General features: G+C 39.8%; 1 protein-coding gene across 1 annotated transcript in view; it reads right to left on the reverse strand.

Moving 5' to 3' along the window:
• The window catches only part of HHAT (hedgehog acyltransferase), a 163,157-nt gene that overhangs the window by 143,639 nt on the left and 5,488 nt on the right, over window positions 1-14,030 (reverse strand). Inside the window, exons 6-7 of the mRNA XM_050893569.1 lie at window positions 13,270-13,482; window positions 9,543-9,714 (exon numbers count right to left, since the gene is read on the reverse strand). Coding sequence (XP_050749526.1) covers window positions 9,543-9,714; window positions 13,270-13,482 — 385 coding nt within the window. The remainder of the gene's footprint in view (window positions 1-9,542; window positions 9,715-13,269; window positions 13,483-14,030) is intronic.

Here is a 14,030-nt window from a genome sequence, read left to right on the forward strand (position 1 = left end):
GCCACACAACAGCTGAGCTGCATTGGCAACAGGCACAGGCTTTAAACCTTGCATACCTGAGACATTCCAGCTGCTTTGCATTTGCTCCATTATAGCACAAAGCAGCCAGAAGTACACTGCTTCACCTGATTCAAAAACATGAAACAAAAAAGAAATTTAAGACCAATGTTAAATTTCTCAAATTCATTAACAATATGACATAAGTTGTTCTCTAGTGTTAGATTTAAAGCTTAAAAAGAACTCACACAAGCATTATCTTAAATTGGAAACAAGCTATATCAAGTGTATATTAAAAACACACCTAAGGGAAAAAGTATTGCAAAAATGCTATCTTTTCCCCAGAATAAATTAATTCAAAGGATTCAGAGTCAAGGTTAATTTTTTTTAAAATTGAAATGTGTTAAGGGATAAAAAACCATCAAGTTAAAGTACCCATACAATCTTAAACCCATACGCTTCAACAGTCAAGCTGTCTGAAGTCCCAGATTAAATTAACTGACTTTTATAGAAATTGATATTTTCAATTTATCATCTTGCAATCCTTAAAACAGTCTAAGTTTCCTAACTTCAAAAATGCATTTCTAGACCTTCAAATATTTACCTTTCTTAAATTTACTGCAAAACTGCATTTTGTACATTTCAGAGCTTTGTTTCAAGGATAATTAGAGTTTAGAACATTCACAGAATTCTTAATTTTTTTTTTAGTTTTCATATTCTCAAAACTCTGCCTGATATTTTTTGACAAGTTATCAAACAGTAAATTTTCATAAGTAAGCAACAAAAGATTTGGATCCAGGTATTAGAAACCACACTTGGCATTTTTCCATCCATAAACCATCATCAAAACTCAGTCAGGAATTGTAACATAGCAGGCAATTTTATTATGAGCACATCAGCACAAATTTAGCCTTTTTGCAGCTACATTGACTCTATGGCATTAATGATTGTAGATGCTTGTTCCTGTCAAGTACCAGGGCAGGTTCAACTAGAAAACACATATCAGAGATAAATATGCAGTCATATTTCAAAAGGGTTACTGACACATGGCACAAATCTAATAGGAAACAGACATTTGAAACAGCTCAGAATTTGGGGCCATATCATCAAGTTCAAAATATCAGGCTTTAGGGGTTCATTTACCCTTTCTCTTATTTTTTACATGCCTCTTCTAAAGAAAAAAATTAAAAATCTCCATGAAAGAATATGGCTGTGCACTGGAGCAGATAAGCTACAGATGTATCTCAGCAATAATGCCAACAATCATAAGATGCATCAGGAGTTTCCAGCTGCATTAATCAATAAGAGCACAATTATTGACAAGCTTTACACACTGGGCTACAGCATTTTCTTCACAGCAGGACACTCCTCCCTGACAAGAGCCCCAAGACTGGATCTGCTATGACCTTCTTCACTTGGTATTGACCACAGCAGGAGGCTACAGCTCATGCTGGGGGAAGCTTTTGTATGAACATGACTACCACAGCACCAAGTCAACTCAGCACAAGCTGCCAGGTAAGCAGATCTCTGCAGCCATTGCCAGCAATCCCACATACATCATGCTGTGCTGTCCTGTCCCCCGGTCAGGGCTAACCATCCACTCATACCTGCTACACTGACCTGAATCAATGCAAAAGTGACAACTCAATTCTGTTATTCCTGTCTCTAGCCATTGAAAAAGAGCATCGTGCAAGAAACATGAAGCACCCTCATTTCATTGCCTGAACAGAAAACAATGCAATTAATAATTAGGCTCATATTGCTCAGCAGTGTTTTTTACTGCTGCTTGGCAGTGCTTTGAAAGAGGTGCTGGCTCACAAAATCAAAAGGAATGATGAAAGAAAAAAGTACTACAGGGATTCATGCAGACCAGCTTCATATCCCAGCCTTCTAGTAGCACAGAAGCAGCAAGAAAAATCCCAAAACATATGGAGCAGTGGCAGAAAAGTACATAGCCTCCAGGACAAACATTGTGGTAAGTGCTTAGTTTTAAACAAAGTTAGATGGACATAAAGATCCCAAAGTGAAGTTACTTAAACAAGACTAAACAGAGCTGCCAAGGGACCCTTGGTCAAGGCACAGACAGGTTCAGGTCTTGTCTTCAGGTTAAAACAAACTAGAAGATTTTTCAAGGATACACATGCCTTAAAGCCATCTACCTTGAATACCCCCAAAACATCTACAGTAGGCATTATGTTCATTAGTAAATACTTGCAGGAAAGAACTCTCTAAATCAACAGTTATCAAATTGTGCTGGTTTTGACTTGGATAGAATTAATTTTCTTCATAGTAGTTAGTATGAGGCTATGTTTTGGATTTATGCTGAAAACAGTGTTGATAACACAGGGATGTTTTTGTTATTGCTGAGCAGTGCTTACGCAGAGTCAAGGCCTTTGCTGCTTCTCGCACCACCCCACCAGCAAGGAGGCTGGGGGTGCACAAGAAGTTGGGAGGGGACACAGCTGGGACAGCTGACCCCAACTGACCAAAGGGATATTCCATACCATGTGACATCATGCTCAGCAATAAAAAGCTGGGGGAAGAAGAAAGCAGGGTGATAGTGTTTGTCTTCCCAAGTAACCGTTACACGTGATGGAGCCCTGCTTTCCTGGAGGTGGCTGAACACCTGCCTGCCGATGGGAAGTGGTGAATGAATTCCTTGTTTTGCTTTGCCTGTGTGCGTGGCTTTTGCTTTACCTATTAAACTGTCTTTATCTCAACCCACGAGTTTTCTCACTTTTACCCTTCCAATTCTCTCCCTGATCCCACCAGGGGAGTGAGTGAGCAGCTGTGTGGTACTCAGTTGCCAGATGGGGTTAAGCCACAACACACATGAGTAAAAAAAAGTAGTCATAAAAGTAGGTTAATTGCCAGTACTATCTGGAAGTTTAGCCTGCAGGAAAGCTTATAAAAATTTACCTTCCCCCCGCACACTTTCTATAAAGCAGTGAACTAACCAATGTTTTAGAATAAAATCTTACTAAGCTTTCTGATTCATGTTTGTATTTCCAATTTTCAAAACAGACATCAAGATGCCAGATATTTGATCAGATTCTCCTTAGCATTATCTTGCAGGACAAAAAAAACTCAGATTACTCTGTTAGTATTTCATTACCATTTAGACAGATGCACAGACAGCCTAGTTTCAATAGCAAAACACTGCGTGCTTCTTAAAATGAACTTAGAAATCCATTTCCTATCTATGGGTTTATTAGAAAAAGAACTGCAACACATCAAAACCAGCACCCTACATCCAACTTACATGGACTACTCTGTAGGTCTCATTTTCAAAGATTTGAGTACTAGAGCCTAGTTAATAATTAAAACAATGATACCTAACTGACACTAACTCATGCATGCTTCATTAGAACAAATGACACATGGTTAAGACCAATACATTAACCCACAGAACACTCACAACATTGTATCATACATGCGTACATCTCAGATGTACGTCTCTACATCAGACACATCTGACAAAGCACATATACAGATTCTTAGTCAAATATATATTCACAATTACAATATCTATTAGTATCCTGGATTAATCCAGTGCAACAATTCTATTAGACAATACATTTTCATGCAGAATTCTGGCTTTCATCATTCCCTATACCTTGTGAGACTGACATGAAGCTCTGTTCAGATAAGCAGAGATGAATAAATGGTGCTGAATTACCAGGCTAAATGTGAAGCCTCATAAAGAAAATATAGGCAGGGTTTTTGTAACCTCTGCATTTTCAGAATCATACTTAACACAAATGAATTAGCAACACTCAACATGTATTCCAGTTTCTATATAACAGAATGTACCCCACCAGAGTGAATTTTACCATTGATATTCTATGTTGTCATAATGAAGAAAAAATAAATTACTTATTTCAGTTTAAGATCTTTCAACTACTGCTGTTGACTTCCCTGTTACTACATAAGTCAGTGAATTTGTCATTCAGCTACAGAAGCTTGAAGAACATACATTGGAAAGGATCACAAATCTACCTGCTCTTTATTTTTTTATTTCTTTTCCCAGGCTTCATTACACACCACATCCAAACATTACTCACTGCAGCAGATGAACCTCTGATCTGGCCCAGTGTGGCTATTCTTCTGGTATGCTGCAGTTCACCAGGATACTGGAGTACTGGAATCCATAGTGGCTTTTATCATTGGTGCCTGCAAATCTTCATTTTACAGTGTAAAATGTAAAGGCAGCAAATTAATCCTAATTAATTCATTCTTCTCAATTTTTAAAGTTATCAGGGTTTCCATTACCATGGAATAGAGGTCTTCCTGCTATGTCATTAATTCTGAAAGCACCCAATTCTTTCAGACAATCTGACCGATGCTACCAGAATGAGATGCAGCACTGACAAAAACATGGAATTGCTATGAACACTGCATTTGGTGCTCAGAGTTAAATAAGCACAAATGCCCTGATATTGTTCAACATGCCAATAGCTAACTATGCATAGACACGAATATTTGTGAATACAGACACAATTTGTGAATTCTAGAAAATGCTCTCATTCTCCAAACAATGGCTTCCTGGGTTCAATAAATAACAGTACTGTGCTGCCCAGCTGACATCTTTAAATTAATTCTGTATTCAGACAGTAACATCCCTCCCACAAACTGAAGGGCCAGACTTATATGGTAAACGGGTTCACACAGTTAAAAAACAAACACTATGGATACAGTCCCACTGTATTCTTCGTTCTGCTCCTGATGTGGGACCTAATATGCGGTCACTGGAAAACCATATTGCTTGCTATCACCTGGCTTTTCATACAGTTCCTACCACAGAAGATCAGCATTGCTGAGAAGGATTTGAAGCCAAGGTTTGCTGCAAGGACAGGGGTGTCAGGATAAGCAGCTCTGAGAAATGAGCCAGAGGAGAGCAGTGAAGCCCAGCCCATGAGCAACCCTTAATACTGCGCTCCGAGGTGCTCATCATGCCTAGTGGGTCTTGAAGAGCAGTAACATCTTCTGCTGGGAGAGTGGGGTGCCACTGGAGCCCATCGCATTGAAGGAATATACAGGCCAGTACAAGCTTTCACTGAAGAAACAAGTGCAAGATTTCACATGGATTTTGTGTTCTCTATCTCATACTATCCAGAGGGTACAGCCAAATGCTTTCCCCAACATCCACAGGGAGCAAGACTCCCACTGCCCTATACAGAAAAGAATAAAGTCTCTGTGGGCAATGACTGGAAATCATTTATACCTAAAGTTACCCAAAAGAGTTAATATTTGGATATCTCAAAGCACCTCTACCCAAAGCTAGCTCTCACCACCTCCTCTTCCTCCATACCAGAGACTGACATTTCCTCTTGGAGGTTATTCTTGCTACCAAACACAGGCCACTGAGGAAACAGAATACAACTGTGTACTCAGCATGAAATTACACTTTTTTCAGACCCATGATGCAGCTTTTTGTTAATGCACATGGCATTTGGTCTCCACTACCACAGCCACAGCTTGCTGCGATATAAGCATGCAAGTTTAAAGAAATATGTGCAGACTGCTAAGGAAACAATTTAAATGTGAGGAGGAATGTGGTGGAAGAAATTCTGACATTTGTGTGGTATGTAGGGATTGTAGTATTGAGCAGGGAAGGGGATACAATAGAAAAATATTATGGATCTGTTTTCAGGGTATTCAGTCCATGGAAGATGTGGATGCAACCAGCTTTTTTTCATCTCATGGACAGAAATCCAGCTAAAAATCTTCAACATCAAAAACTGAATTAAACAATAGATTTTGTACTGTCTAGCTGAAGAGCTTGAATAATGAATATCCATTTTCTTTTAGTAGATCAGTTTTCTTAAAACTATTCTCATATTATTTAGAAGAACTTTTCTTCAGAGGACCCTCCAGCTAGGACTCCAACCATTTTTCATTTAACCCCCCCAAAATCCAGGAGCCATAGTGCAACAAGACACTTACTTTCCTACTCATTAAAGGATTAATGCACAGAGGATGCAACCTGCCCTCTCAGAGCAGGCTGCTGACTATGTACTTCCATCGCTCATTGATCCACAGGGCAGACACATAAGCTGGCTTTACTGGCAGCTGCCAGGCACAAGTTAGGAAACGTAGGGAGAGGACTAATCCAGGAAAACAGGGGTGACCAGGAGAGAACTGAAGGTTCTACCTTTACATGAACTACACATACACTCTCTTGAGTCTTCTGCTCACAATTCCCAGCACTCTTATCACCTAGTTAATGACCTTGAAACTTGCCAGTTATAAATATAAGCTGCATATAACAGCAATTAAAGAGATTGCACAGACACTGCAATTACAGGAGTTCTTCCATCCATAGTACAAAAACAATGGAGGAAAGCACATGCCACATCATTGTTTATTCAAGAGACAGGCTTCATCTACCCAGATTACACAGCCAATAAAGAGACTGGAGAACATTCAACAAGCAAAGGGTGAAGCAAGGCTACAATGCCCTCTGAGCCTTTAAGACACTATGGTAACAGGTGTCACAAGAAACACAGCCCAGCTGGGTTACCTGGGACAGAAGGAGGCCTCCTCTAGAAAGGGAGAAACTCTGTGCTGACTTTGACATGCTCACATTCAAAAGAGTAGGAGAATACACAGAACCAGGCATTCTCAAATGAATTGGAAGGAATGAGGTAACATAACCTATAGGCAAGAGTGCTATTACAGTAATGCAGGTACTGGCTCGTAAAGGGCATGGAGAAAAGAAGATTCTGTACATTTGACCTAAGAGGATCTTTGGTTTAGTTGCAAAACAACACAAGTTTAAAAATTTAAAAAGTTTAAAAACAACCATACAATTCACAAAATGTACTAACAGTAGCTAATGCACACAAACAGTAATATTGAAGACAGCTTGCACCTTTGTTACAGTTAAACACACAGGCATCAAAACCATACATGCACCATTTTGTATATTGCTGCTTTTAGAAACTCATTTGCCCAATTCCTTCCACACAAGAGAAAATACTTCTCTTACTGTTGGGTAACACATTCTCGCAGGTACTATTTTTTCTTAATTTTATACCTGTGTGCACTCAGTAATGTTACTTTAGGTAACTTCAGCATTTCTGCTCTATATGGCCATAAATGACAGTGTTGTACACGGGTATTTTTAAACAAGCATTGCAACTCAGTCAGGGTTTGTTTTGGTTTTTTTATTTCTTTGCTGTCTCACCTCACAGGAACACCACACAAAGTGATGCAGAACACAGTGTAGCTTCACACTTCTGAAGTGTAGACTGACCATCATTGCCCTTAAGATGCCAAGAGCAAAATCTCATAGCACTGTTGTCTTTACCTGCACTGCTGGCATTTATTGCCCATCGTTCAAAGATATCCCAGAAGAAAAATGGAGGAGCAGTTATAATCTCCCTAATTAGAGCTGATTGCATAACAGCCTCACAGCCTTTCCCCTAAGTCTACCAGGCTACCAGGGCAGCCAGGCATCATGATGTAAGTAGAGGCTCCATGCTGCTTTGAAGCTGCTGTAGTTAAATAGGAAACACAAAATGAACAAAAAACCCAGCAGCACAGAAAGGTTGATATACCATGTGGTTAATCCTCCTGAGTCAACAATCTGCTTTCTTAGTCTCAAGACTCAGTTATCTTATGTAATTGGTTTTAATAACACAGAATGTGAAATAACAGAGGGGAGTGTTTGGCTCTGTACAAGAACTGGTGTAGAAGCATGGCAAGATCCATAAGGATCCGGTAAGGATCAATAGAAAAATATTACCAGTGCCCTTACTTGTATATTGGTGGCTCCCTAAAGCAAGCTACAACAGTGGCCTGTCACTGGTTTGAGTCTAAGGAGATCTGTATAATCATTGTGATAAAATCTGCAGAGAAAACATTTTAATAAGTGACAAACTTCTCCCTCAAAATCTCATTCATAGTACATTTTAAACACCTGCTTTCATTACTACAAAGACAAAGCTCAACAAGAGTAGGGTTACACTTTGAACACATCTCTCCTAAACACAGGGTCTCCACAGTGGACTTGTTTCAATTCAAATGATCATATTTTAATGAGGCAGCTTTACAGTCCAAACTTGCTTTAACACTGGTTTTCATCACCTATTGCTTTGAGGCATTTTAGCCTTTTCTAGTCATCTGTTCAAAATGCATTTTAATTCTTAGGATACAACACTTTATTTCATCAAATATACAGCCTACTTAGCTATTGTCTGGAAAGTAACTTTTTTCTCCTCTTTTTAAAGTCAACATTGGTAGTCTTGAAGGGAGGGAGGAATCCGCCAGTAACACCAAAGCTGGAATATTTTATCCCTAGTACTGTAGCCTTGGCTGCCTTACCCAGTGGCCAGCTTTTTGTCAGACATATAGTCAACACCAGGAGCTAACAGATTTAATTAATCAATGAATTGACATTTAGAACAAGAGATGAAAACTCAGAATCCACTTTCTAAACAGTGACTGAGTGAGGAGGGGTAGAATGAACCATGGAGGCAAACTTCTCGTTTCCTGCTCTCCATCTGCTCTTGCTCTTTTTTATATATAAAAATTATATATTGAAATATATATTAAGTGTGTGTATATGCATATATATACACAAATACAGAGACAGAGTGCACACATTGCCCTCTGCTGACCAGAGACCAATACACAAGTGTCCTCCAACACACACACACTGCTCATCACACATGATCTCCAATGAATGCTTGACAGGACTACACCAGCATGTGTATAAATTCTTGTTACTTGCTGGTATAGTAAGAGGCACCTCCTTCAATTCAGCAGTCACCAAGGCTTTTTCAGAACCCAATTTTAAGGCCTGGGGTTTCTCTGCTTTCATCCCTCCTACCTGGTGATACACATAGGACGGGGGGGTGATGGGGATCAAACCAACCACATACGCCAGTTGCTTACAGGTTAGCCTACATCTATCTATATACCAGCACCCAAAGCTCTCGTCTTTTTATGCTACATTCATCAGTGCACATTTCCCCCCCCCCCCAGTTAAGCATTTTAATGAAATACCAGGGAGCTGGGAGGGGGCAGAAGAGGAGGAAGTCAAGCAGGAAGAGAGCTAAGATGCACTGACTGCTACTTTCAGGCCACCTTGTTCGCAATTCCTTCCCTCTGCTCTTTTCGTGAGTACTGTCACTTTACCTTTCAACATGAATACAAACTAGAAACATCAAGCAGAAAGACATCAATAAACACTAATTCTTAACATCTCCTCTCCTCCATCCCTACACTAAACAAACTTTTAAGGGTCCACTTCTATGACTTGGGACAGGGAAAAAATACTTTAGACCAAAGTTTAGACACACACTTTAGATTAAAAATTATTCTGTATTTTTTCCAATTTAGGAAGCAGCTCAATAAGTTCAACTGTAAGCTTCTTAGAGGATCTACACGTTATATTAAGTCTGTAGACCACCTTTCTGACAGTGACTGGCCATAATGTACTATTCATAAGTACCTACAGATGGACATAAAAGAGAAGTAGACTGGGGTTCTTGAAGTGGGGGGAGAAGGAAGATTTCTGCTATTGTTTCTATACTCACCCAAGGCCCAGTATGATGCAGCTTCCAAAGGTAGAGCACTGCTGTAGAGAGCATGGATATACATGAGGTGAATCATCAGCTCAGCCAGGCACCACCAGAAGAAAATACGAATTATGCCCACAATTAAGATGCTGAGATTGGTCTTCAAACTGAAGGCTTCTTGTCTCCTCATCTAAAGAAGAAATCCAAAGAGGTTATATGGCACATAACTGACTTTTACCCAAATACTCATCCTGAGAACTTATTTTAAGTTTCATTTGCTATTCATTACTATTACTAAGGGGGCCATTTGACAATTCCTGACATACTCTTGAGGGAGACTGGTGTCTCCATTCTTAATCTCAGTAAGTAGTAGAAATCAAGAGGCCAAACATGAACATGCACTGCACCAAAGTGTTGTAGAAAAGGCCAAGTGCTGTTAACCCAAACAGAATCCAGACATGAGACTTAATTCCTGTAACTTGATCAATGTCTAGAGATAATCAAAAAAGTTTAAAGAAGCTACAGCTATGAAGGAGAAAGGTTTTCCAAGCAGCAGCCCTACCAAACAGAAACAATGACTGCTTGCTCTTAAAATACCTCGAACATCTACTAGCTGCATGGGATTGATTATTTGAGGACAGTTCATTTTTCTCCTGTAGCATTGCCAAGGTCAGCAAGACCTACATGACATGCTGAGCAAACAGCAGTTAAGTGCAAGTTAAATATTGGATAAGACAAGGTTTGCAGTTGACAGGCTTCTCAAGATGCCCCAAACTCTTATGCTGCTAAGTACAGTAAACACATTGGTATACTATTATTTTACTTCTTTCCACAGTAAAAGAGAATATGATCAAACAACAGAAACATAGGATTCCCTAAAAATTTAGTCATGTTTTGTACATCTATCACTGTGTGTGTGTGCAACGTTTCTTTCTCCAGTCTCTAACTGGCCACCAAAAACGCACAGACAAGATAAGCAACCAACCCATGTGCACAGACAAAATCCCCTCATAATTGCAAGCACATAGTACAGCTATCATGCTGTTAGCTCTGCTCACTTACAAATGAAGCAGGACACTCATTTTGAAGATTCATTTTACCAGCTAGATGAAAGCTTGGAGACTACCATTTAATCACAGATATTTGCACAACAGGCCTTCAAACCCATGACTAGAACTGCTATGCCCTGCTTCAACCCAGAAATTCAACAAGCCCATTGACAAAGTGTCAGTCTCTCATTTTTGCCCGGCAATGGATGCCAATTGCCAGCATTGGTATTACACTCTTAGGGCCACATAGGAGTTCCTCTGTCTCCATCTCCAGGACTTCTGCTTTCCAGTGTCTTCAGCAGGAGCCCTTGTCTCAGCTTCAGTTAAGTGGTTCTGCAGGTGGTCTTTTCTGATAGCAGCAATAAACACACTCTTTGTATTGTGCACTTTGAATCAACTGCTGGGCACTGCAAACTTTGAAATCCTTCTCCAACCTCACCTGTCTAGGCAATATCCTCTGCTCAGGTAAGAGCTCTGACAACACACTTCAAACACCAACAAGAAACACATTAAGGTTGTTCAGTTTATTCCATCTTCTTTATGGCTTTAACCAAACAGGTCTGTGCATATTTAAATGAGAACCTACTGCAAGTACAGGTATACCATTCTCAATCTTTCTTTTTCTCCTCACACCAAGAACACAGGTGGTCTTTGCTGAGCCACATCAGATGAGCTTAGTTTCAACGCAAGACCCCCCCCAATTTTCCTACCAGCTATCCCCAAGCTGCTCTCAACTTGGAGTCTCATAGGTCTCCTGAAACATTCCTTGAAAAAAAAAAAAAACACCTCTCCCTCTGCTAGGGGTACAAGAATATAGGTGGAATTTAACACACTTCAGAAGCTACAAAACAATAAACAGTAAAAAATAAATTACCTCAGTTTCTATGCAAGTCTATGCAGACTTTTCCTACAACATCCAGCCCAGGATAACACCACTCAGCCTTGCATCTTCCAAAGCTACTGAAGACATATGAGCATAGGACTTGTCACTCAGGGGTCCACCAGAACCTCAGTTTTCACTTTCATAAAAGCCCCGTCTATTTGCTGTGGCTTCAACAGAAAGTTTCCAAATATAAACAGAAGCAAGCAATGCCTAGGCTTCTATACATAAACTGAAACACCAGTTTTATTGTTTGAAATGTCCACTTATCCACTTTATCCCAATGATGTTAGCTATAGACATCACAGGTGTTGATTTCACTTCTTGCTCAAGCGTGCAAGAAAATAAGGAAAGCAAAAAAGCACGGAAATGTGGGGTCTCCCCCTGTCATGTAGAAACAGGCTTGAAAAGCAGCCTGCAAGGCACTAGGAAAAATGTTCAGTAAGATAGGTAGGTCTTTCACATTAAAGGAGCTGCTCAGCTTGCTAAAGTCTGAAGAAGAAAGTGTTCCAAGTAAGTCGTCAGCTGTTTTCACACCAACATGAGGGGAAACTGGAGTCTTCAGGAATTCCCAATACAAACCAGCAGCTTTCTGTGACTCTGAAATCTGTTTCAGAGTTAATAGCCAGTTGCTGCTGAAAATGTTACTTTATTCTACCTGGAGGAGAAAACAAAAATCCAGTCCAGCAGCTGCATGCTAAAATTATGAACACTCTCCAAATGTAGCAATATGTGTCATTGGCTCCCTTGTTGAAGAGGTGAATCTGATGTCAGACAAAAAACATCCTGTAAAGAACTTAGGGAAGAAGGTTTGTCTTAAAGTTGATATCCAGGATATTGTCAAGTTCCCAATGCTACGCCCAAAATTGTTCAGTCTTCACATTCCTATAACATTATTTGATATTTTCAAAATTATGTGGAAGATAGCTTTAGACATCCAAACAATTCTTAATATCCAAGGAGACTAAGTAAAAATTGAAATCCTTCAAACCACTAGTAAGGAGGAAGAATATTACAGAATCAGTTATAGATGCTTTTACTGAAGTCAAAACATGGATGAATGAAAAAATCCTTTTCTGTAGATTGGGTTTTTTTTCCAAAGTACCTCATTGAGAGAAAAATATTTATTTCAGAAGGAAACAGAGATCAGAGTCTGATAGAGAAGATTAACCATCCACTCTTCAAAAACAATTTTGCTTTCTTTCCACCTTCTCTAACATTGGAGTCTAATCAACCTCTCTCCACCCAAGCACTAGATATAAAGACTTATTTTGACAATATATTTTGACTAAATATATTCTCAATGTTAGTTACCAGCCTTATGTGAGTTCAGTATTATGCCATGGCTAGCATACAAGCCTGGATACCCAAGACTGGTTTCTAACTACAGCCTTCCCTTTTGCATGCAGCATACTTCAAGACTTATAGAGACAAGGACGATAGATACACACTAACATTAGGAACACCTTCTGTTTGAAAGTCTCATTAGTATCAATTTTTGTCAAGTAGGTAACTAGAAAATAAATAGAAACTCCAGCTTACCTGTAAACTACATTATGAAACACCATTAAAAGAGGATCAAAGAAAACTGGATGAAACTGTCTACCTAACATTTTCTCATGATTGGTATTAAAACCTCTCGAGGAAAAAAATCAACCTATCATGTTTTAATCTATCCCTCAAAGTACCACATCTGTGTCTAGATTTGGCAGCTGAAAAGAGATCACCATCCACTTCAATAGTTCTTCACCCAATTCACCTGAGGCACAGATGCACTGAAAATCTGTAATTGCGTGATCTTAAAAGCCACTGTTACCTGCTTACTGAATTCATCAAAATTCATAAGGGGTCCGTTGTGGAACATGGGATAATAAAACACGTATGCCAGCATCCACAGGAATGAGTAGGATGACTTCTGGGCAGGTCCATGCCAGCAGTACTCCAGGCTGAAGCTAGTGCAGAAGAGGCAGCGGACAGACACAGTGAACAGCAGCAGATAATACTCATTTTCAGTGTCGTACCACTTTCTCTGCAAGACAAAGCAAAGCTAGATCACAATGGTGCAATACTGTGTTTTCTATATGGCTGGACAGCAATGTCCACCCAGATCCTAACTTTCAGGGTCACCAGCAGCAGGAAGCAACTAAAGTGAACAGCAGCTGGAACAAGCATCTGAAGTGAACAGCACTACTTAACACATGAACAACAAGCACTGGCTGTTGGAGTCAGGGCCTCCAGAGCTACTGCAACCAGCATAAAGAGACAACAGCTTGATTGCAGAAACGTATTAGGTTGTGAAGAACTATGACAGCAGGAGAGCTTTTCTTACAGGAATGCCATTATCTCCCTCAGATTTGGTCCAGTAATACAGTATCCAAACCAGCTGGCAACACTACTGACAGCCGAAGGACTGCTAGGGCTGAAGCCAAGGCTGCAGTTCAGATCTGAAGAGAATCAGTCACTTCTGAGAAAGCTCGAGGCTGGAAAGATGTTACTGAGCCTTTATCAAGTTTTCGACACTCATTCACACCTGTTTCCAACAACAAAAACATCACAAAAAAACTTGGAAACACCAGC

Source organism: Gymnogyps californianus, chromosome 3 (assembly GCF_018139145.2).
Source record: "Gymnogyps californianus isolate 813 chromosome 3, ASM1813914v2, whole genome shotgun sequence".
In the NCBI taxonomy this organism is placed as follows: domain Eukaryota; kingdom Metazoa; phylum Chordata; class Aves; order Accipitriformes; family Cathartidae; genus Gymnogyps; species Gymnogyps californianus.